General features: G+C 45.7%; 1 protein-coding gene across 2 annotated transcripts; it reads left to right on the top strand.

Annotated features, from left to right (window-relative positions):
• The first annotated feature begins 16,335 nt into the window (after positions 1–16,335).
• LOC124007283 (ADP-ribosylation factor-like protein 3) lies at positions 16,336–23,565 on the top strand. 2 transcript variants are annotated; one of them, XM_046317732.1, is made up of 6 exons: positions 16,336–16,663; positions 17,962–18,105; positions 18,628–18,744; positions 18,847–18,897; positions 19,025–19,210; positions 22,701–23,565. In XM_046317732.1, exons 1-6 carry the CDS (start codon positions 16,661–16,663, stop codon positions 22,746–22,748), a joined length of 549 nt encoding a protein of 182 aa, XP_046173688.1. In that variant the 5' UTR covers positions 16,336–16,660; the 3' UTR covers positions 22,749–23,565. The 2 variants fall into 2 exon arrangements, with proteins under 2 accessions (XP_046173688.1, XP_046173687.1); XM_046317731.1 differs by lacking the exon at positions 16,336–16,663 and having other exon boundaries at positions 17,944–18,105.
• The last annotated feature ends 2,102 nt before the right edge of the window (positions 23,566–25,667 follow it).

Genomic DNA, 25,667 nt, shown 5'->3' with positions numbered 1-25,667 from the left:
ATGGACTTTATCGAACAAAACAAACATTTATTGTGGAACTGGGATTCCTGGGAGTTAATTCTGATGAAGATCATCAAAGGTAAGTTAATATTTATAATGTTATTTCTGACTTTTGTGACCTCTCCTTTGGAAAATGGCTGTATGTTTTTCTGTGGCTAGGCGGTGAACATAATCTCAAGGTGTTCTCTCGCCGTAAAGTTTTTTTGAAATCTCACACAGCGGTTGCATTAACCTCTCTGGGAAATGTGGGACGCTAGCGTCCCACCTGGCCAAAAGCCAGTGAAAATGAAAAGCGCCAAATTCATATAAGTTACTATAAAAATCAAACTTTCATGAAATCACACATGTAAGATACCAAATTAAAGCTACACTTGTTGTGAATCCAGCCAACATGTCAGATTTCAAAAAGTCTTTTAGACGAAAGCAAACAATACTATTATATGAGGATAGCACCTCCTTAAACAAAGAGAGAAAAGCATATTTCAACCCTGCTGGTGCAACACAAAACGCAGAAATAAAAATATAATTCATGCCTTACCTTTGACGAGCTTCTTTTGTTGGCACTCCAATATGTCCCATAAACATCACAAATGGTCCTTATGTTCGATTAATTGCGTCGATATTTATCCAAAATGTCAATTTATTTGGCGCGTTTGATCCAATAAAACACTGGTTCCAACTTGCGCAACGTGACTACAAAATATCTCAAAAGTTACCTGTAAACTTTGCCAAAACATTAGGTATTATTTAACATAAATAATCGATCAAATTGAAGACGGGATGTTCTGTGTTCAATACAGCAGGAAAACAAACTGTAGCTAGCTTTCTGGTCACACACCTCTATCTAACAGTACACATGAAGTGACCCTCGTTCTGAACAGGGCTACATCTTCATTACACAAAGGAAAAACCTCAACCAATGTCTAAAGACTGTTGACATGCAGTGGAAGCGGTAGGAACTGTAAGTAAGTCCCTTAGAAATCTGGATTCCCATTGAAATCTCATTGAAAAGAGAGTGACCTCAAAAAAAATCTGAATGGTTTGTCCTCGGGGGTGTAAATAAGTTCTGTTATACTCATAGACATGATTCAAACAGTTTTAGGAAACACTCTGACATGTCTATCCAAATCTACTAATAATATGCATATCTTATCTTCTGAAAAAATGTAATTAAAGAAAGGAGTTGTTTAGCAACAAAAAAACGATGTGTGCAACTATGGGGCAAAACAGACGGGGTTGGCTTAGATTGTTGCCAACGTGTAAACTATATTTTGTCTCCAATGTTTATTGAAAACATAAATACATTTGCACAATGAGCACTTGTCTCTCAAATACATTTTTACAGTTGTTGGTTAGCTAGCTAGGGATTTATTTTGCTATATTAGCATTGACATGAAATCAGTCAAAATAACTCAAAACAAGACACGGTATCAAGAACAAGATGAAACTAGCTGCAATGAGTCACCTATGATTCCCCACATGGCCTTTTTTTGTCATTGTTAGTAGCTATCTGGTCATCCAGAATCAAAATAACTCAATCGACTTCTGCCCCATTAAAGAGTGCACATTGTTTCCGAGACATTGTCAGCAAACCCATCTATTGATGCCTTGTACAAAACAACTGGGAACTCGGAATTCTCAGACTTCCGACTTTTTAGTGTATTCACAACACCTGGGAACAAGTTTAAAAAACAAGCTCCGACTGGGAACAATTGATTTAACTCAACTCCACAATACGATGGAGTTGCAAGCAACTTGTGTGGGCGGACTGGAGCTCCAAAGTCACGTAAAATGTTGTATCGTCAGCACTCAAAAGAATAGCTAGCAATTACACACATTGTTCTGTGTAATGCCGCATTCAAAAGAAACTGGGAACTGGGAACTCTGAAATCAAATTGTATTGGTCACATACACATATTAAGCGGATATTATCGCTGGTGTAGTGAAAAGCTTGGGTTCCTAGCTCCAACAATGCAGTAGTATCAAACAATTCACCACAATACACACAAATCTAAAGGTAAAATAATAGAATTAAGAAAAATATAAATATTAGGACAAGCAATGTTGGAGTGGCATTGACTAAAATACAGTAGAATAGAATACAGTATATACACTGCTCAAAAAATAAAGGGAACACTAAAATAACATATCCTAGATCTGAATGAATGAAATATTCTTATTAAATACTTTTTTCTTTACATAGTTGAATGTGCTGACAATGTCATGCAGGTGAAAGAAGACCCAAAAGCGACTTGGCGAAAACAGAGTCTTTAATCCAGTAAAGTAAATACAATCAAAAAACACAACTTTCACTCGAAATGACGAGGACAAACTGGAGACTCGATCTTGAACAGCAGGTGAACAGCAGGTTGCCTCGGGAAGGCACTTGAACCAAACAGACTCAGACACCTGCTCACCACGCAGCATCTGAGGAAAACACGACACGACAGGGCGATACACAAACACAGCACAGTGAATTCTAGACAAGGAACCGACAGGGCAGAAACGAATAACAAGGAGAGAAATAGGGACTCTAATCAGGGAAAAGGATCGGGAACAGGTGTGGGAAGACTAAATGATTGATTAGGGGAATAGGAACAGCTGGGAGCAGGAACGGAACGATAGAGAGAAGAGAGAGCGGGAGAGTGAGAGAGGGAGGGGGAGAGAGAGGGATAGAAAGAGGGAAAGAACCTAATAAGACCAGCAGAGGGAAACGAATAGAAGGAGAAGAACAGGGACAAGGCATGATAATCAATGACAAAACATGACAGTACCCCCACTCACCGAGCGCCTCCTGGCGCACTCGAGGAGGAATCCTGGCGGCAACGGAGGAAATCATCAATGAGTGAACGGTCCAGCACGTCCCGAGACGGAACCCAACTCCTCTCCTCAGGACCGTAACCCTCCCAATCCACTAAGTATTGGTGACCCCGTCCCCGAGAACGCATGTCCATGATCTTATGTACCTTGTAAATAGGTGCGCTCTCGACAAGGACGGGAGGGGGGAGGGAAGACGAACGGGAGTGCGAAGAAAGGGCTTGACACAGGAGACATGGAAGACAGGATGGACGCGACGAAGATGTCGCGGAAGAAGCAGTCGCACAGCGACAGGATTGACGACCTGGGAGACACGGAACGGACCAATGAACCGCGGAGTCAACTTACGAGAAGCTGTCGTAAGAGGAAGGTTGCGAGTGGAAAGCCACACTCTCTGGCCGCAACAATACCTTGGACTCTTAATCCTGCGTTTATTGGCGGCTCTCACAGTCTGTGCCCTGTAACGGCAAAGTGCAGACCTCACCCTCCTCCAGGTGCGCTCACAACGTTGGACAAACGCTTGAGCGGAGGGAACGCTGGACTCGGCAAGCTGGGATGAGAACAGAGGAGGCTGGTAACCCAGACTACTCTGAAACGGAGATAACCCGGTAGCAGACGAAGGAAGCGAATTGTGAGCGTATTCTGCCCAGGGGAGCTGTTCTGCCCAAGACGCAGGGTTTCTGAAAGAAAGGCTGCGTAGTATGCGACCAATCGTCTGATTGGCCCTCTCTGCTTGACCGTTAGACTGGGGATGAAACCCGGAAGAGAGACTGACGGACGCACCAATCAAACGACAGAACTCCCTCCAAAACTGTGACGTGAATTGCGGGCCTCTGTCTGAAACGGCGTCTAACGGGAGGCCATGAATTCTGAATACATTCTCGATAATGATTTGTGCCGTCTCCTTAGCGGAAGGAAGTTTAGCGAGGGGAATGAAATGTGCCGCCTTAGAGAACCTATCGACAACCGTAAGAATCACAGTCTTCCCCGCAGACAAAGGCAGACCGGTAATGAAGTCTAGGGCGATGTGAGACCATGGTCGAGAAGGAATGGGGAGCGGTCTGAGACGACCGGCAGGAGGAGAGTTACCCGACTTAGTCTGCGCGCAGTCCGAACAAGCAGCCACGAAACGGCGCGTGTCACGCTCCTGAGTCGGCCACCAAAAATAGACGCAAGAGTGCCTCGAACACCGGGATGACCAGCTAACTTGGCAGAGTGAGCCCACTGAAGAACAGCCAGACGAGTGGAAACAGGAACGAAAAGGAGGTTACTAGGACAAGCGCGCGGCGACGCAGTGTGCGTGAGTGCTTGCTTAACCTGTCTTTCAATTCCCCAGACTGTTAACCCGACAACACGCCCATAAGGAAGAATCCCCTCGGGATCAGTAGAAGCCACAGAAGAACTAAACAGACGGGATAAGGCATCAGGCTTGGTGTTCTTGCTACCCGGACGGTAAGAAATCACAAACTCGAAACGAGCGAAAAACAACGCCCAACGAGCTTGACGGGCATTAAGTCGTTTGGCAGAACGGATGTACTCAAGGTTCTTATGGTCTGTCCAAACGACAAAAGGAACGGTCGCCCCCTCCAACCACTGTCGCCATTCGCCTAGGGCTAAGCGGATGGCGAGCAGTTCACGGTTACCCACATCATAGTTGCGCTCAGATGGCGACAGGCGATGAGAAAAATAAGCGCAAGGATGAACCTTATCGTCAGACTGGAAGCGCTGGGATAGAATGGCTCCCACGCCTACCTCTGAAGCGTCAACCTCGACAATGAATTGTCTAGTGACGTCAGGAGTAACGAGGATAGGAGCGGACGTAAAACGTTCTTTTAGAAGATCAAAAGCTCCCTGGGCGGAACCGGACCACTTAAAACACGTCTTGACAGAAGTAAGAGCTGTGAGAGGGGCAGCAACTTGACCGAAATTACGAATGAAACGCCGATAGAAATTAGCGAAACCTAAAAAGCGCTGCAACTCGACACGTGACCTTGGAACGGGCCAATCACTGACAGCTTGGACCTTAGCGGAATCCATCTGAATGCCTTCAGCGGAAATAACGGAACCGAGAAAAGTAACGGAGGAGACATGAAAAGAGCACTTCTCAGCCTTTACGTAGAGACAATTCTCTAAAAGGCGCTGTAGAACACGTCGAACGTGCTGAACATGAATCTCGAGTGACGGAGAAAAAATCAGGATATCGTCAAGATAGACAAAAACAAAGATGTTCAGCATGTCTCTCAGAACATCATTAACTAATGCCTGAAAAACAGCTGGCGCATTGGCGAGACCAAACGGCAGAACCCGGTACTCAAAATGCCCTAACGGAGTGTTAAACGCCGTTTTCCACTCGTCCCCCTCTCTGATGCGCACGAGATGGTAAGCATTACGAAGGTCCAACTTAGTAAAGCACCTGGCTCCCTGCAGAATCTCGAAGGCTGATGACATAAGGGGAAGCGGATAACGATTCTTAACCGTTATGTCATTCAGCCCTCGATAATCCACGCAGGGGCGCAGAGTACCGTCCTTCTTCTTAACAAAAAGAACCCCGCCCCGGCCGGAGAGGAAGAAGGCACTATGGTACCGGCGTCAAGAGACACAGACAAATAATCCTCGAGAGCCTTACGTTCGGGAGCCGACAGAGAGTATAGTCTACCCCGAGGAGGAGTGGTCCCCGGAAGGAGATCAATACTACAATCATACGACCGGTGAGGAGGAAGGGAGTTGGCTCGGGACCGACTGAAGACCGTGCGCAGATCATGATATTCCTCCGGCACTCCTGTCAAATCGCCAGGTTCCTCCTGAGAAGTAGGGACAGAAGAAACGGGAGGGATGGCAGACATTAAACACTTCACATGACAAGAAACGTTCCAGGATAGGATAGAATTACTAGACCAATTAATAGAAGGATTATGACATACTAGCCAGGGATGACCCAAAACAACAGGTGTAAACGGTGAACGAAAAATCAAAAAAGAAATAGTCTCACTGTGGTTACCAGATACTGTGAGGGTTAAAGGTAGTGTCTCAAATCTGATACTGGGAAGATGACTACCATCTAAGGCGAACATGGGCGTAGGCTTCTCTAACTCTCTGAAAGGAATGTCATGTTTCCGAACCCATGCTTCGTCCATGAAACAACCCTCAGCCCCAGAGTCTATCAAGGCACTACATGTAGCACCCGAACCGGTCCAGCGTAGATGGACCGACAAAGTAGTACAGGATTTTGATGGAGAGACTTGAGTAGTTGCGCTCACCTGTAGCCCTCCGCTTACAGATGAGCTCTGGCTTTTACTGGACATGAATTAACAAAATGTCCAGCAACTCCGCAATAGAGGCACAGGCGGTTGGTGATCCTCCGTTCCCTCTCCTTAGTCGAGATGCGAATCCCTCCCAGCTGCATGGGCTCAGTCTCTGAGCCAGAGGAGGGAGATGGTTGCGATGCGGAGCAGGGAAACACCGTTGATGCGAGCTCTCTTCCACGAGCCCGGTGACGAAGATCTACCCGTCGTTCTATGCGGATGGCGAGAGCAATCAAAGAGTCCACATCTGAAGGAACCTCCCGGGAGAGAATCTCATCCTTAACCACTGCGTGGAGTCCCTCCAGAAAACGAGCGAGCAGCGCCGGCTCGTTCCACTCACTAGAGGCAGCAAGAGTGCGAAACTCAATAGAATAATCCATTATGGACCGTTCACCTTGGCATAGGGAAGCCAGGGCCCTAGAAGCCTCCCTACCAAAAACTGAACGGTCAAAAACCCGAATCATCTCCTCTTTAAAGTTCTGGTACTTGTTAGAGCAATCAGCCCTTGCCTCCCAGATAGCTGTGCCCCATTCTCGAGCCCGGCCAGTAAGGAGTGAAATGACGTAAGCAACCCGAGCTCTCTCTCTAGAGTATGTGTTGGGTTGGAGAGAGAACACAATCTCACACTGCGTGAGAAAGGAGCGGCACTCAGTGGGCTGCCCGGAGTAGCAAGGTGGGTTATTAACCCTAGGTTCTGGAGGCTCGGCAGGCCAGGAAGTAACAGGTGGCACGAGACGAAGACTCTGGAACTGTCCAGAGAGGTCGGAAACCTGAGCGGCCAGGTTCTCCACGGCATGGCGAGCAGCAGACAATTCCTGCTCGTGTCTGCCGAGCATGGCTCCTTGGATCTCGACGGCAGTGTAACGAGCGTCTGAAGTCGCTGGGTCCATTCCTTGGTCGGTTCCTTCTGTCATGCAGGTGAAAGAGGACCCAAAAGCGACAGTTCCAGAGTCTTCGTCTCGTGCCACCTGTTACTTCCTGGCCTGCCGAGCCTCCAGAACCTAGGGTTAATAACCCACCTTGCTACTCCGGGCAGCCCACTGAGTGCCGCTCCTTTCTCACGCAGTGTGAGATTGATGTCCCAGATGTGCTCAATTGGATTCAGGTCTGGGGAATGGGCGGGCCAGTCCATAGCATCAATGCCTTCCTCTTGCAGGAACTGCTGACACACTCCAGCCACATGAGGTCTAGCATGGTCTTGCATTAGGAGGAACCCAGGGCCAACCGCACCAGCAAATGGTCTCACAAGGGGTCTGAGGATCTCATCTCGGTACCTAATGGCAGTCAGGCTACCTATGGCGAGCCTGACTGCAGCAGTACTGTATCATTTTAATCATCATCACACATTTTAATCATTTTAGTCAATAAGATTCTTGCTACATCATAAGCTTAACTTTCTGAACATTCGAGACGTGTAGTCCACTTGTCATTCCAATCTCCTTTGCATTAGCGTAGCCTCTTCTGTAGCCTGTCAACTATGTGTCTGTCTATCCCTGTTCTCTCCTCTCTGCACAGACCATACAAACGCTCCACACCGCGTGGCCGCGGCCACCCTAATCTGGTGGTCCCAGCGCGCACGACCCACGTGGAGTTCCAGGTCTCCGGTAGCCTCTGGAACTGCCGATCTGCGGCCAACAAGGCAGAGTTCATCTCAGCCTATGCCTCCCTCCAGTCCCTCGACGTCTTGGCACTGACGGAAACATGGATCACCACAGACAACACTGCTACTCCTACTGCTCTCTCTTCGTCCGCCCACGTGTTCTCGCACACCCCGAGAGCTTCTGGTCAGCGAGGTGGTGGCACCGGGATCCTCATCTCTCCCAAGTGGTCATTCTCTCTTTCTCCCCTTACCCATCTGTCTATCGCCTTCTTTGAATTCCATGCTGTCACAGTTACCAGCCCTTTCAAGCTTAACATCCTTATCATTTATCGCCCTCCAGGTTCCCTCGGAGAGTTCATCAATGAGCTTGATGCCTTGATAAGCTCCTTTCCTGAGGACAGCTCACCTCTCACAGTTCTGGGCGACTTTAACCTCCCCACGTCTACCTTTGACTCATTCCTCTCTGCCTCCTTCTTTCCACTCCTCTCCTCTTTTGACCTCACCCTCTCACCTTCCCCCCCTACTCACAAGGCAGGCAATACGCTCGACCTCATCTTTACTAGATGCTGTTCTTCCACTAACCTCATTGCAACTCCCCTCCAAGTCTCCGACCACTACCTTGTATGCTTTTCCCTCTCGCTCTCATCCAACACCTCCCACACTGCCCTTTCTGCATCCTTTGACTCTCTATGTCCCCTATCCTCCAGGCCGGCTCGGTCCTCCCCTCCCGCTCCGTGGCTCGACGACTCATTGCGAGCTCACAGAACAGGGCTCCGGGCAGCCGAGCGGAAATGGAGGAAAACTCGCCTCCCTGCGGACCTGGCATCCTTTCACTCCCTCCTCTCTACATTTTCCTCCTCTGTCTCTGCTGCTAAAGCCACTTTCTACCACTCTAAATTCCAAGCATCTGCCTCTAACCCTAGGAAGCTCTTTGCCACCTTCTCCTCCCTCCTGAATCCTCCCCCCCCCCTCCTCCCTCTCTGCAGATGACTTCGTCAACCATTTTGAAAAGAAGGTCGACGACATCCGATCCTCGTTTGCTAAGTCAAACGACACCGCTGGTTCTGCTCACACTGCCCTACCCTGTGCTCTGACCTCTTTCTCCCCTCTCTCTCCAGATGAAATCTCGCGTCTTGTGACGGCCGGCCGCCCAACAACCTGCCCGCTTGACCATATCCCCTCCTCTCTTCTCCAGACCATTTCCGGAGACCTTCTCCCTTACCTCACCTCGCTCATCAACTCATCCCTGACCGCTGGCTACGTCCCTTCCGTCTTCAAGAGAGCGAGAGTTGCACCCCTTCTGAAAAAACCTACACTCGATCCCTCCGATGTCAACAACTACAGACCAGTATCCCTTCTTTCTTTTCTCTCCAAAACTCTTGAACGTGCCGTCCTTGGCCAGCTCTCCCGCTATCTCTCTCAGAATGACCTTCTTGATCCAAATCAGTCAGGTTTCAAGACTAGTCATTCAACTGAGACTGCTCTTCTCTGTATCACGGAGGCGCTCCGCACTGCTAAAGCTAACTCTCTCTCCTCTGCTCTCATCCTTCTAGACCTATCGGCTGCCTTCGATACTGTGAACCATCAGATCCTCCTCTCCACCCTCTCCGAGTTGGGCACCAACTCTCACCACTGGTGTCCCCCAGGGCTCTGTTCTAGGCCCTCTCCTATTCTCGCTATACACCAAGTCACTTGGCTCTGTCATAACCTCACATGGTCTCTCCTATCATTGCTATGCAGACGACACACAATTAATCTTCTCCTTTCCCCCTTCTGATGACCAGGTGGCGAATCGCATCTCTGCATGTCTGGCAGACATATCAGTGTGGATGACGGATCACCACCTCAAGCTGAACCTCGGCAAGAAGGAGCTGCTCTTCCTCCCGGGGAAGGACTGCCCGTTCCATGATCTCGCCATCACGGTTGACAACTCCATTGTGTCCTCCTCCCAGAGCGCTAAGAACCTTGGCGTGATCCTGGACAACACCCTGTCGTTCTCAACTAACATCAAGGCGGTGGCCCGTTCCTGTAGGTTCATGCTCTACAACATCCGCAGAGGACGACCCTGCCTCACACAGGAAGCGGCGCAGGTCCTAATCCAGGCACTTGTCATCTCCCGTCTGGATTACTGCAACTCGCTGTTGGCTGGGCTCCCTGCCTGTGCCATTAAACCCCTTCAACTCATCCAGAACGCCGCAGCCCGTCTGGTGTTCAACCTTCCCAAGTTCTCTCACGTCACCCCGCTCCTCCGCTCTCTCCACTGGCTTCCAGTTGAAGCTCGTATCCGCTACAAGACCATGGTGCTTGCCTACGGAGCTGTGAGGGGAACGGCACCTCAGTACCTCCAGGCTCTGATCAGGCCCTACACCCAAACAAGGGCACTGCGTTCATCCACCTCTGGCCTGCTCGCCTCCCTACCACTGAGGAAGTACAGTTCCCGCTCAGCCCAGTCAAAACTGTTCGCTGCTCTGGCCCCCCAATGGTGGAACAAACTCCCTCACGACGCCAGGACAGCGGAGTCAATCACCGCCTTCCGGAGACACCTGAAACCCCACCTCTTTAAGGAATACCTAGGATAGGATAAGTAATCCTTCTCACCCCCCCCCTTTAAGATTTAGATGCACTATTGTAAAGTGACTGTTCCACTGGATGCCATAAGGTGAATGCACCAATTTGTAAGTCGCTCTGGATAAGAGCGTCTGCTAAATGACTTAAATGTAAATGTAATGTAATGCGAGCACATGGAGGGCTGTGCGGCCCCCCAAAGAAATGCCACCCCACACCATGACTGACCCACCGCCAAACCGGTCATGCTGAAGGATGTTGCAGGCAGCAGAACGTTCTCCACGACGTCTCCAGACTGTCATGTCTGTCTCAGTGTGAACCTGCCTTTGTCTGTGAAGAGCACAGGGCGCCAGTGGCAAATTTGCCAATCTTGGTGTTCTCTGGCAAATGCCAAACGTCCTGCACCCCCACATGTGGACGTCGGGCCCACATACCACCCTCATGGAGTCTGTTTCTGACTGTTTGAGCAGACACATGCACATTTGTGGCCTGCTGGAGGTCATTTTGCAGGGCTCTGGCAGTGCTCCTCCTTGCACAAAGGCGGAGGTAGCGGTCCTGCTGCTGGGTTGTTGCGCTCCTACGGCCTCCTCCACGTCTCCTGATGTACTGGCCTGTCTCCTGGTAGTGCCTTCATGCTCTGGACACTACGCTGACAGACACAGCAAACCTTCTTGCCACAGCTCGCATTGATGTGCCATCCTGGATGAGCTGCACTACTTGAGCCACTTGTGTGGGTTGTAGACTCCGTCTCATGCTACCACTAGAGTGAACGCACCGCCAGCATTCAAAAGTGACCAAAACATCAGCCAGGAAGCATAGGAACTGAGAAGTGGTCTGTGGTCACCACCTGCAGAACCATTCCTTTATTGGGGGTGTCTTGCTAATTGCCTATAATTTCCACCTGTTGTCTATTCCATTTGCTTCCTCAGCAGTATGTGAACATTATTAAAGTGACTAGTTTTCCATTCTTAAAGTGACCAGTGATTCCATGTCTAAAGTAACCAGTAATTCCATGCCTCTAAGGTGCAGGGTTGAGTAACCGGTTGGGAGCAGGCTAGTGATGGCTATTTAACAGTCTGATGGCCTTGAGATAGAAGCTTCTTTTTCAGTCACTCAGTCCCAGTTTTCTTTGATGCACCTGAACTGACATCGCCTTCTGGATGATCGCGGGGTGAACAGGCCGTGATTATCTTTTTGGCCTACCTGTGACATCGGGTGCTGTAGGTGTCCTGGAAGGCAGCCAGTGTGCCCCCAGTGATGCATTATGCAGACCTCTGGAGAGCCCAGAATTTTGCAAATTCATAACATATTGTACGTTTTTCTAATTCTTATACTAATTGTAATTTCTAAGAAATCATACAAAATTAAGGATGGACATCCACAAATGAATACATACCATATGAAACGTGACATATCATACTGAATGGAATGTCTCAGATTTTACATTTACATAAAGAATAATACGAAATGCTCTGAGACCAGCTGAGACCAGGTTGTGTTGCCGGTGGTAGCTAATGTGGCATTTTTTTCTGCCTCCCATGATTTTATTTAAAGTAGGATAGCAGCCTACACAAAAAATAACAAATATTTATAACCATCTAGATGTCACCTTGATACATGCACATCTTCTCCTCAATGAGGAGGGTATGAACAGCATCAACACCGGGACACTTACAGTTGAAGTCAGAAGTTTACATACACCTTAGCCAAATACATTTAAAGTCAGTTTTTTACAATTCCTGACATTTAATGCAAGTAAAAATTCCCTGTCTTAGGTCCGTTAGGACACCACTTTATTTTAAGAATGTGAAATGTCATAATAAATAAATAAATAAATGATTTACTTCAGCTTTTGTTTCTTTCATCACATTCCCAGTGGGTGAGAAGTTAACATACACTCAATTAGTATTTGGTAGCATTGCCTTTAAATTGTTTAACTTAGGTCAAATGTTTCGGGTAGCCTTACACAAGCTTCCCACAATAAGTTGGGTGAATTTTGGCCCATTCCTCCTGACAGAGCTGGTGTAACTGAGTCAGGTTTGTAGGCCTCCTTGCCTCCACACGCTTTTTCAGGTCTGCCCACAAATTTTCTATAGGGTTGAGGTTAGGGTTTTGTGATGGCCACTCCAATACCTTGACTAAGCCATTTTGCCACAACTTTGGAAGTATGCGTGGGGTCATTGTCCATTTGGAAGACCCATTTGCAACCAAGCTTTAACTTCCTGACTGATGTCTTGAGATGTTGCTTCATAATATCCACATAATTTTCCTACTTCGTGATGCCATCTATTTTGTGAAGTGCACCAGTCCCTCCTGCAGCAAAGCACTCCCACAACATGATGCTGCCACCCCTGTGCTTCACGGTTGGGATGGTGTTCTTCGGCTTGCAAGCCTCCCCCTCTTTCCTCTAGACATAACGATGGTCATTATGGCCAAACAGTTCTATTTTTGTTTCATCAGAACAGAGGACATTTCTCCAAAAAGTACGATTTTTGTCCCCATGTGCAGTTGCAAACCGTACTCTGGCTTTTTTATGGTGGTTTTGGAGCAGTGGCTTCTTCCTTGCTGAGCGGCCTTTCAGGTTATGTCGATATAGGACTTGTTTTACTGTATGTAAATATATATATATATATATTTATACTTTTGTACCAGTTTCCTCCAGCATCTTCACAAGGTCCTTTGCTGTTGTTCTGGGATTGATTCACACCAAAGTACGTTCATCTCTAGGAGACAGAACACGTCTCCTTCCTGAGCAGAATGACGGCTGTGCGGTCCCATGGTGCTTATACTTGCGTACTATTGTTGGTACAGATGAACGTGATACCTTCAGGAGTTTGGAAATTGTTCCCAAGGATGAACCAGACTTGTGGAGGTCTACAATTTTTTTCCTGAGGTCATGGCTGATTTCTTTTGATTTTCCCATGATGTCAAGCAAAGAGGCACTGAGTTTGAAGGTACAGTAGGTCTTGAAATACATCCACAGGTAGGTACACCTCCAACTGACTCAAATGATGTCAATTAACCTATCAGAAGCTTCTAAAGCCAAGACATAATTTTCTGGAATTTTCCAAGCTGTTTAAAGGCACAGTCAAGTTAGTGTATTTAAACTTCTGACCCACTGGAATTATGATACAGTAAATGGTAAGTGAAATAATCTGTCTGTAAACAATTGTTGGAAAAATGACTTGTGTCATGCACAAAGTAGATGTCCTAACCAACATGCCAAAACTATAGTTTGTTAACAAGAAAATTGTGGAGTGGTTGAAAAATGAGTTTTAATGACTCCAACCTAAGTGTATGTGAACTTCCAACTTCAACTGTACTGTGGTACATATGCCACATTCAAAAAAACTTGGACCTCTTAAAAAATACAAGCTCGGCCTCCCAGGTGGTGCAGTGGTTAAGGGCGCTGTACTGCAGCGGCAGCTGTGCCATCAGAGTCCCAGGTTCGCGCCCAGGCTCTGTCGTAACCGGCTGCGACCGGGAGGTCCGTGGGGCGACGCACAATTGGCCTAGTGTCGTCCGGGTTAGGGAGGGCTTGGTCGGTAGGGATGTCCTTGTCTCATCGCGCACCAGTGACTCCTGTGGCGGGCCGGGCGCAGTGAGACTAACCAAGGTTGCCAAGTGCACGGTGTACCCTCCGACACATTGGTGCGGCTGGCTTCCGGGTTGGATGCGCGCTGTGTTAAGAAGCAGTACGGCTGGATGGGTTGTGTATCGGAGGACGCATGACTTTAAACCTTCGTCTCTCCCGAGCCCGTACGGGAGTTGTAGCGATGAGACAAGATAGTAGCTACTACAACAATTGGATACCATGAAATTGGGGAGAAAAAAGGGGTAAATTTAAAAAATAATAATAATAATCTACAAAAAAGAATACAAGCTCAAATCATGACGTCAGTAATCTTTATGTTGGAAAGTTGGAGATCGAGAAAGAGACCCGAGTTAATAATATATAATATATAATAATATATGCCATTTAGCAGACGCTTTTATCCAAAGCGACTTACAGTCATGTGTGCATACATTCTACGTATGGGTGGTCCCGGGAATCGAACCCACTTCCTGAGTTTGAATTCAAAACGATTTTTCCCAGTCGGAGTTTGTTTTTTTCTCAGTCCCAGTTGTTTTGAACCCTCGGAAGTGGGAGATTAACCTCTCCCTCAATGTCAACAAAACAAAGGAGGTGATCATAGACTTCAGGAAACCGCAGGGGGAGCACCCCCCTATCCACATCGAAGGGACAGCAGTAGAGAAGGTGAAAAGTTTCAAGTTCTTCGGCGTACACATCACTGACAATCTGAAATGGTCCACCCACACAGACAGTGTGGTGAAGAAGGCGCAACAGTGCCTCTTCAAACTCAGGAGGCTGAAGAAATGTGGCTTGTCACCCAAAACCCTGCCAAACTTTTACAGATGCACAATCGAGAGCATCCTGGTATCACAGCCTGGTACGGCAACTGCACCCGCAAAGCTCTCCAGAGGGTTGTGCGGTCTGCACAACCCATCACCGGGGGCAAACTACCTGCCCTCCATGACACCTACAGCACCTGATGCCACAGGAAGGCCAAAAATATCATCAAGGACTACAACCACCCTAGCCACTGTCTGTTCACACCGCTATCATCCAGAAGGCGAAGTCAGTACAGGTGCATCAAAGCTGGGACCGAGAGATTGAAAAATAGCTTCTATCTCAAGGCCATCAGACTGCTAAACAGCAATCACTAACTCAGAGAGGCTGCTGCCTGCATTGAGACCCAATCACTGGACACTTTAATAAACAGATCACTAGTCACTTTAAACAATGCCACTTTTAATAATGCCACTTTAATCATGTTTACATATTTTACATTACTCATATCACATGTATATACTGTATTTTATACCATCTATTGCACCTTGCCTATGCTGCTCGGCCATCGCTCATTCATATACTTATATGTACATATTCTCATTCACCCCTTTAGATTTGTGTGTATTAGGTATTTGTTGAGGAATTGTTAGATTACTTGTTAGATATTACTGCACTGTTGGAACTAGAAGCACAAGCATTTCGCTACGCTCGCATTAACATCTACTAACCAATTGTATGTGACCAATAACATTTGATTTGATTTGATTTTGATTAGAAGAAGGGGCAGGGTGTAGCTATAGCTAGCCATACACTCGTAAACAGTGGGGTGCACAGAACCAATGAGATGTTCGAGAAGATAGGCTACAGGCTATGTGCACACTGCCCACAAAATGAGGTGGAAACTGAGCTGCACTTCCTAACCTCCTGCCTAATGTATGACTACATTAGAGACACATTTTTCCCCCAGATTACAGATCCACAAAGAATTTGAAAACAAACCCGATTTTGATAAACTCCCATATCTACTGTCTACTGGGTAAAATACCACAGTGTGCCATCACAGCAGCAAGATTGTGACCTGTTGCCACAAGAAAAGGTCAACCAGTGAAAAACAAACTCCATTGTAAATATAACCCATATTTATGCTTATTTATTTTCCCTTTTGTACTTTAACCATTTGTACATCGTAACAACACTGTATATATACATAATATGGCATTTGTAATGTCTTTATTCTTTTGGAACTCCTGTGAGTGTAATGTTTACTGTTAATTTTATTGTCTATTTCACTTTTGTATACTATCTACCTAATTTGCTTAGACAAAGTTAACATATGTTGCCCATGCCAATAAAGCCCCTTGAATTGAATTGTTCGAGCGGGGGTGTTCATGAATGTACCAATGGAATGATTGAGGGGGGAACTGCCGAATTGCGGGCTGCAGTTGCACACTATTGGTCAGGTCTCAGGTCGGCAGGATGTCCAAACACCAGTGCACTGTTTGCCTGTTTATCGATTTGTTGTGCAGCCCAATCAGCCACGCAAAACGGTCTTGAGTGACAACAAATCTGCAATATTACATTATTGGCTTTCCATACATACACACACACACACACACACACACACACACACACACACACACACACACACACACACACACACACACACACACACTCCTCACTCCTTTCGACACACCAGCTCGCCTATACTCTCGGCCGCAGTTGGCCATACTTGCTGTAGACTATTTGTCTGAGGGAATCACAAGCACTGGAAATGAAGACAATTTAGTAAGAGATCGCTTATTAAGATTGGCCATTCCTATTTCTAAAAACCGAAATTATCGCAGATATAAATGGGTTCGTGCCCGGCCAAATAATGGCCCAAGTCGTTGTTTATGGTGACGTCACGGCTACCATAGCTACGGGGAGCTTTTCAGCTGTTCAGAATGAATACAGTCAAATGCTACTAGCTAGCTAGCTAATCCACTCACTGAGCCCGAACAGGAGCCACTATCTGAGCAAACCATGGTAAGTACCCTGCAATATAATCAACATAAAGTTGGAATTGAGCTATATGGCTAAATGCAATATCGTATGGGTGAGAGAGTAACGTTAGTCAGTTATTCAAAAAGTGCGACGCGACTAACTTTAACGTAGCTTTCTAACGGCTAACAGTTAACGTTAACTACAGTACAGCCTGTACCTGCAAAAAGGTCTACCTGGCAGGGCATGCTTATTGTCATTCATGTAAATAATGAATTACCATTGTTACTGTCAGAACATAACTTTATAACAAATAATACCATGTCTTATGTGTCAAGTAAGGTTACGCATAGACAAGCTATAGCTAGCTAATAACAGTGACAACGTTTCAAATGTTATGGACACATTTTTAACTTGTGGTTGGTAATCAGTTATTTAAACTAACAAGTACGGCTTGATACCATATTACTGATTCCTGCAGTAATAAAGTACCCCAAACCTTTGAAAATACATTCATCCTCTAAACTGACTACATAATCACCTGTGACACGTGTAGTCTTTAAATGTATTTAGCTAGTCCTAATTCTTGTTGCCTACTCAGATAGCATGTAATCTACAGTGATTGTGACATTAACTATGTCACAAGGATGTGGGTAGAGAATCTGCTGTCTATTTAGTTGGCTAGATCAAAAAGTACAGTGACAGCAGTGAATAAGAAGACCTTAAGCCTCCCTCAACACTGGAAGAGTCTTCGTGCTGTGCAACTGTCCAATCAAAGGTGGTGTGAAAGTAGGCCATGGCTAACAGTTAAATCTGTGCTCTTAGTGCTTATTTCCTCCTGCACACAGAGCTCGGGCTCGTCTTGATTAATCTGTGCCATGCCAAACCCAATCACACCAGGGCGTTTCGTGATTGGCTGAGGTTACCCGCTGCCCCTGGCCTCTAAAATAATAATAATAATAATATGCCATTTAGCAGACGCTTTCCAAAGCGACTTACAGTCATGTGTGCATACATTCTACGTATGGGTGGTCCCGGGAATCGAACCCACTACCCTGGCGTTACAGTCGCCATGCTCTACCAACTGAGCTACAGAACCACTGAGCCTCTGGCCTCGCATTATTTCTGCCCTGGTGTGTTGACTCTGTTATGCCGTAATGTGCTTTCAGGTAACCCTGTTAACAGAACAGAAGTTGTTTGTAGCTGGACCACCTGCTGTTAATTATGTTTGAACATAATGCCTTGTTGTCTAGGTTCTTATTTCATTACATAGCTATAACCTAAATACCAACTTGTGCTGTTTGTTATGATGTCACCTGACCTGGATGTGTGATGCACTGCAGGGTTTGCTGTCGATTCTGCGAAGACTGAAGCACTCTCCGGACCAGGAGGTGCGGTTACTGTTGCTAGGGCTGGACAATGCTGGCAAGACCACCCTGCTTAAACAGCTGGCCTCAGAGGATGTCAGCCACATCACCCCTACTCAGGTAAATGTACTGATGTACACAGGATTGGGGAGTAATTGATTACATGTAATCAGTTACATATTATCTTATTAGAAGAAACAATACCTGCAATCAGTTACGTTACCATTAAAAATATTGTAATCAGATTACAGATACTTTTGAAAAACTAGATGACTACTTTTATTACTTTTAAATTCCGAAATGATGTAGCCAATTAAAAATAAAATTTTAAAAAATGCAGAGATCACTATGATAACGCACCAAATGCATTTGATGGATCCTTTTTGTAATCCAAAAGTAACAGAGTAAACATATTACTTTACTGTGTTTGGGTGTTCCAAAATGTACATTACTGAATACAATTTGACAGGTAACTAGTAACTGTAAAAGATTACATTTAGGAAGTAACCTGCCCAACCCTGGATACAGACAATAGCATAAACACAGCTCAGACACTCATGAAAGCATAGTTACACATGCTCACAGTGATCACAAACTGTCCAAAGCATTGCATTGATGGGCACTCTCCTCCTCTGTCCACAGGGATTCAACATAAAGAGCATGCAGTCCCAGGGATTTAAGCTAAATGTTTGGGACATTGGAGGCCAGCGCAAGATCCGCCCGTACTGGAGGAACTACTTTGAGAACACAGACGTACTGGTAGGTCCAAAAGGTTCTGACCACAAATAAATTGAGACAGCTTGATACGGTTGAACCTTTCTATCTGTCACTAATACTCTCCTCTGTCCATCTTTGTCACAGATCTATGTGATTGACAGTTCAGACAGGAAACGCTTTGAAGAGACCGGTCAGGTAAAGCGGCACCAGTCTGTAAAAATGCACAATATTCTATTCAGCTGTCATCTGATATCCATATTTTGATGCAGTTATTGATTGAACCCCTCCCCCGCCCTTCTCTTACACACACACAAACACACAGGAGCTGGCTGAGTTGTTGGAAGAAGAGAAGTTGAGCATGGTGCCACTGTTGATATTTGCCAACAAGCAGGACCTGATGACTGCGGCTCCTGCATCAGAGCTAGCTGAGGGCCTCAACCTACACACCATCAGAGACCGGGTATGGCAGATCCAGGCCTGCTCTGCAATTACCGCAGAGGGAGTACAGGTATAAAACACACATCTACGTTGGTTTAGACATTTTTGCAAATGTATTAAAAAGAAAAAACAAATATCACATTTACATAAGTATTCAGACCCATTACTCAGTACTTTGTTGCATCTTTGGCAGCGATTACAGCCTCGAGTCTTCATGGATATGACGCTACAAGCTTGGCACACCTGTATTTGCAGATCCTCTCAAGCTCTGTCAGGTTGGATGGGGACTTCGCTGCACAGCTATTTTCAGGTCTCTCCAGAGATGTTTGATTGGATTCAAGTCTGGGCTCTAGCTGGGCCACTTAAGGACATTCAGAGACTTATCCCAAAGCCATTCCTTGTTGTACATTTTGTATATATTTTTATATATATATACAAAAAAAAATTGGTTCGTTTTTTTTTTTGTTAGTTTAAAAAAAAAAACGTTTTCACCCCAATATCGTTGTATCCAATTAGTAGTTACAGTCTTGTCTCATCGCTATAACTCCCGTACGGACTCGGGAGAGGAAAAGGTCGAGAGCCGTGTGTCCCCCAATAAACAATCCAACCAAGCCGCACTGCTTCTTGACACACTGCCCACTTAACTCAGAATCCAGCCGCGCCAATGTGTCGAAGGAAACACCGTACACCTGGCGACCCCGTCGGCATGCACTGCGCCCGGCCTGCCACAGGAGTCTCTAGTGTGCGATTGGACAAGAACATCCCTGCCAAACAAACCCTCCCCTAACCCAGACGTGAACCAATTGTGTGCCACCCTATGGGTCTCCCAGTTACGGCTGGCTCAACAGAGCCTGAACTCGAACCCAGAATCTCTAGTGCCACAGCTAGCAATGCGATGCAGTGCCTTAGACCACTGCCCCACTCGGGAGGCCTCGAAGCCACCGCTGTGTTGTCTTGGCTGTGTACTTAGGATTGTTGACCTGTTGGAAGTGTTGTTGTCCTGAGCGCTCTGGAGCAGGTTTTCATCAAGGATCGCTCTGTACTTTGCTTCATTCAACCTGACTAGTCTCCCAGCTTCACCATGCTTCACCATACGGATGTTACCAGGTTTCCTCCAGACGTGACGCTTGGCATTCAGGCTAAAGAGTTCAATCTTGTTTTCATCAGACCAGAGAATCTTGTTTCTCATGGTCTGAGTGTCCTTTAGAAGCCTTTTGGCAAACTCCAAGCAGGCTGTCATGTGCCTTTTACTGAGGATTGTCTTCCTTCTGGCCACTCTACTATACATCCTTGGTGGAGTGCTGCAGAGATGGTTGTCATTCTGAAAGGTTCTCCCATCTCCACAGAGGAACTCTGGAGCTCTTTCAGAGTGACCTTCAGGTTCTTGGTCACCTCCTTGATTGAACATGTTCCTTCTCCCCCGATTGCTCAGTTTGGCCGAGCTCTAGGAAGAGTCTTGGTGGTTCCAAACTTCTTCCATTTAAGAATGATGGAGGCGACTGTGTTCTTGGGGACCTTCAATGCTGCAAACATGTTCTGTTACCCTTCCATAGATTTGTGCCTCGACACAATCATTTCTCAGAGCTCTACAGACAATTCCTTCGACCTCATGGTTTGTTTTTTTATCTGACATGCACTGTCAACTGTGGGACCTTATATTCTCCCGCTATCTCTCTCAGAATGACCTTCTTGATCCAAATCAGTCAGGTTTCAAGACTAGTCATTCAACTGAGACTGCTCTTCTCTGTATCACGGAGGCGCTCCGCACCGCTAAAGCTAACTCTCTCTCCTCTGCTCTCATCCTTCTAGACCTATCGGCTGCCTTCGATACTGTGAACCATCAGATCCTCCTCTCCACCCTCTCCGAGTTGGGCATCTCCGGCGCGGCCCACGCTTGGATTGCGTCCTACCTGACAGGTCGCTCCTACCAGGTGGCGTGGCGAGAATCTGTCTCCTCACCACGCGCTCTCACCACTGGTGTCCCCCAGGGCTCTGTTCTAGGCCCTCTCCTATTCTCGCTATACACCAAGTCACTTGGCTCTGTCATAACCTCACATGGTCTCTCCTATCATTGCTATGCAGACGACACACAATTAATCTTCTCCTTTCCCCCTTCTGATGACCAGGTGGCGAATCGCATCTCTGCATGTCTGGCAGACATATCAGTGTGGATGACGGATCACCACCTCAAGCTGAACTTCGGCAAGACGGAGCTGCTCTTCCTCCCGGGGAAGGACTGCCCGTTCCATGATCTCGCCATCACGGTTGACAATTCCATTGTGTCCTCCTCCCAGAGCGCTAAGAACCTTGGTGTGATCCTGGACAACACCCTGTCGTTCTCAACTAACATCAAGGCGGTGGCCCGTTCCTGTAGGTTCATGCTCTACAACATCCGCAGAGTACGACCCTGCCTCACACAGGAAGCGGCGCAGGTCCTAATCCAGGCACTTGTCATCTCCCGTCTGGATTACTGCAACTCGCTGTTGGCTGGGCTCCCTGCCTGTGCCATTAAACCCCTACAACTCATCCAGAACGCCGCAGCCCGTCTAGTGTTCAACCTTCCCAAGTTCTCTCACGTCACCCCGCTCCTCCGCTCTCTCCACTGGCTTCCAGTTGAAGCTCGCATCCGCTACAATACCATGGTGCTTGCCTACGGAGCTGTGAGGGGAACGGCACCTCAGTACCTCCAGGCTCTGATCAGGCCCTACACCCAAATAAGGGCACTGCGTTCATCCACCTGGCCTGCTCGCCTCCCTACCACTGAGGAAGTTCAGTTCCCGCTCAGCCCAGTCAAAACTGTTCGCTGCTCTGGCTCCCCAATGGTGGAACAAACTCCCTCACGACGCCAGGACAGCGGAGTCAATCACCACCTTCCGGAGACACCTGAAACCCCACCTCTTTAAGGAATACCTAGGATAGGATAAAGTAATCCTTCTCACCCCTCCCCCCCTTAAAATATTTAGATGCACTATTGTAAAGTGGCTGTTCCACTGGATGTCATAAGGTGAATGCACCAATTTGTAAGTCGCTCTGGATAAGAGCGTCTGCTAAATGACTTAAATGTAAATGTAAAATATATAGACAGGCCTTTGCAAATCATGTCCAATGAATTGAATTTCCCACAGGTGGACTCCAATCAAGTTGTAGAAACATCTCGAGGATGATCAATGGAAACAAGGTGCACCTGTGCTCAATTTCAAGTCTCATAGCAAAAAGTCTGAATACTTATGATGTAAATATGTTTTTTCTGTTTATCATTTTTTAAAATAAATTAGCAAACATTTCTAAAAACCTGTTTTCGATTTGTCATTATGGGATGGTGTGAGGAAAAAAATGAATATAATCCATTTTAGAATAAGGCTGTAACGTAACAAGATGTGGAAAAGTCAAGGGGTCGGAATCATTTCAGAATCCACTGTACACACAAACCGCCAGTACACTACATTTGCACACAACACACACATACTGTACGCACAATTAGAGAGCATCATAGACACTGATTGCACACTAACGTTTAATACTGTGCCGGTGTAATATGAGTCTGTTTACTTACTTTATAGGATGGCATGACGTGGGTGTGCAAGAACATAGCAGTTCGTAAGAAGTGACGCCAGGGGCATACTTATTCCCAAAGACTCAAACGAAGGGTAGGAGGTGAAAGGTGGAGTGGTGTTCATTATCAAAGCTTTTGACTTGCTGTCATAATATGTTTTGAAAGTATTGTGATATTTTTTTGAATAGATCATGAGCCAGTTGCAATAGAGTAAATACTTTAAAGAGAAACTTTCTGTAATGTTGACATTACCAGCATTTTATTCATGCTTCTCCAGTTGTATATACTGTATATACGTTATTATTTAAACATTTCAATTATTCAGATATTACTCAACTGTCATTTCTGTGTTCTTACTTTTGCCACCTTTTTGTAATAGACAGGAGGCTTATTATGAAGATGTCTACATTATGAAAGGAGTTTTTTAAGAATGAACAGCTGAATAGACATGACCCACTGGGCGCAGACATCAGTTCCAACATCTAGTTTTGATTTACATTTGGTTGAGTTGTCAACTAACTTGAATTCAACGTGAAATAAACAAAAACTTTCATCATGTCATTGGATTTAGGTTAAAAGTTGGGTCAAAAAAAACACAACATGCCCTTACGTTGATGACATTTAGTTTTCCACGTTGTTTCAACATTATCACATAGATTCTTTGGGGTTGAAATGATGTGGAAACAATGTTGATTCAACCAGTTTTTGCCCAGTGGGTACTTTGTTGCGTGTATGTGATTGAAACTCTGTCCTTTAGTACCAGTGGGGCAGGGAAATATCCTGCTCTGTATCAGTAACCAGGTTTCTATCCAACCATTTCATGCCGATTGAATTACCTGAAGCATGAACAAATAAAATGTGTTTGTTCAAAATGGTTTGATCTTTTTGTGTCTGTAAAATAAATCATGCGAGAAATGGCAGTTGAAACGCCTTAATTCGCAAATATTATAATAACTATCATATCGAAGTCAACTTGGAGTCACGCAATGATGTTATGTGGTCCTCCCACTATGACTCGGGAAAGCATGCCGTTTGTTAGTCTAGAGATTAAATAACAGATGATGAATTTTACATGGTTGTGAAAGTGCACGGTGATGAGCTTGATCCACCTTTTCAATAAATATTGTGGGTCTTATTCTGGTGACATGATGATCGATGCTTGGCTACCATTTAACAAACAAATTTTATCGCTCCTATTATCCGTAATAATCTCATCATATAGGTAGCTGACCCACACTGTGGGGCAAATTTGCTATAAGGCTAACTAATCCGTTTTTGTGACAAAGACATCGATAGAGTTGAAAATGTGATGGCAACCCATTTAACTTGTATTTTTTCTTCTGAATTTTACTGCAAAAGTTATTTTATGTGCAAATCAAAATCCAATTTTATTTATCACATACACATGGTTAACAGATGTTACAGTTTCTCAGTCGCTTTGGTGCATTTCTTAGATCAAAAGTGCAATTCTTGATACTACTTGTACAAATTCCAAATCATCTAGTTACTTGTGCACATCATTAAAGCAATTTCTTATTCCTTTGAACAAATTGCAATTGATAATGTACAAGTGTCTGCTTTTTTCCACATTATCAATTGCTCATGTCATGTGTCAGGACCCCGTTACGAACCCGGGTCTCCGGAGTGAGAAACAGTCACTAAACCAACTGAGCCACGAATAGTCAGCAGAACCCAGAAGATGAGGCAGACACGGCAGTACTTGAGACGGTGTATTTAATGAAGTAAAAAGTGAAGTTCTTCAGGAAAACATGTAACTCCACAACTTCAAAAGGAATTCCACAAGAACAAAGGCAATCCTCCAAGACAAAAAGGCAAATCCACAAGGTGGAAGGTACAGCACAAAAAGCCTCAAAAGATACTCAAAAATAAACAAACAAGAACAAAAAAAACAGAACTCCACCGGGATCAACAAGAGCTAACAGAGTACTAGGGCTAATACAAATACAAACACAGAGCAAACAACTGAGTAAAACAAAGGGTTTAAATACAATCAGGGGAAATGAGGCACAGGTGCAAATAATAATGGGGATCAAGGGAAACCAAAAGGTCAAAAGGCACAATGGAGGCATCTAGTGACCAAAAACCGGAACAACCCTGGCCAAATCCTGACATCATGTTGATCAAAATATAGTAGACGATTCTCTGTTGAATAGTCTTACCCCTCAAAACATCTAGGCATTAGTTCCTTGCATAAGCCATTACATGCTAAATTGTTGAACTATTTGTCATAAACTGTCAAGCATAGTTTTACACATTTCTATTAGACCTTTTGTACAAAAACGTGAATTGATGAATCGTGCAGGTGAAATTGACCCTCACTCATGAAGGAATGTAAAGTGTTAGTTCAACCAACAATCAACCAGTTGTCTAAATTGCTCAATGGTGCATCTCATGAAGAATCAATTGGCAAGCATATATAGAAAGACCACAACACAGAGTTGCAATTTTCCAATAATGGAAAATGGACCAGGAAACAAATAGGGTCAACAGCCAAGAGGAGGAAGAAGAGGAGCAAGGATGTGTGGTGGAAGGCAAAACAGAGGAAGAGGCAGAAGAGGACATAGGCACATATCTGACGACATAAGGGCCACTATTGTAGACTATGTTGTCAATCATGGCCTTACAATGGCTGAGGCGGGTCGAAGGGTGCAGCCGAATATTGGGAGATCAACCGTGTCCTCAATAGTTCAAATGTTTCGAAGAGAGAACAGGTATGTCCACCAACGTACAGTGCACTGTTACTGTATATAAGTAGTATACTGTATACTTCCTGCACTGCTTCATATTACAGTAGTCCACAGGGAAATCAGGGAAATACAAAGGACCATTATAGAAGACAACGATGTCTTTGAAAACATCCATACAGTTAGTATCGCAACCATCGACAGGGTGCTGCATAGAAACCAGATGAGTATGAAACAGCTGTACCGTGTACCATTCCAAAGGAATGAGG

Source organism: Oncorhynchus gorbuscha, linkage group LG20, assembly GCF_021184085.1.
Source record: "Oncorhynchus gorbuscha isolate QuinsamMale2020 ecotype Even-year linkage group LG20, OgorEven_v1.0, whole genome shotgun sequence".
Lineage (NCBI taxonomy): Eukaryota > Metazoa > Chordata > Actinopteri > Salmoniformes > Salmonidae > Oncorhynchus > Oncorhynchus gorbuscha.
This window is presented reverse-complemented; position numbering and strand designations above follow the sequence as displayed.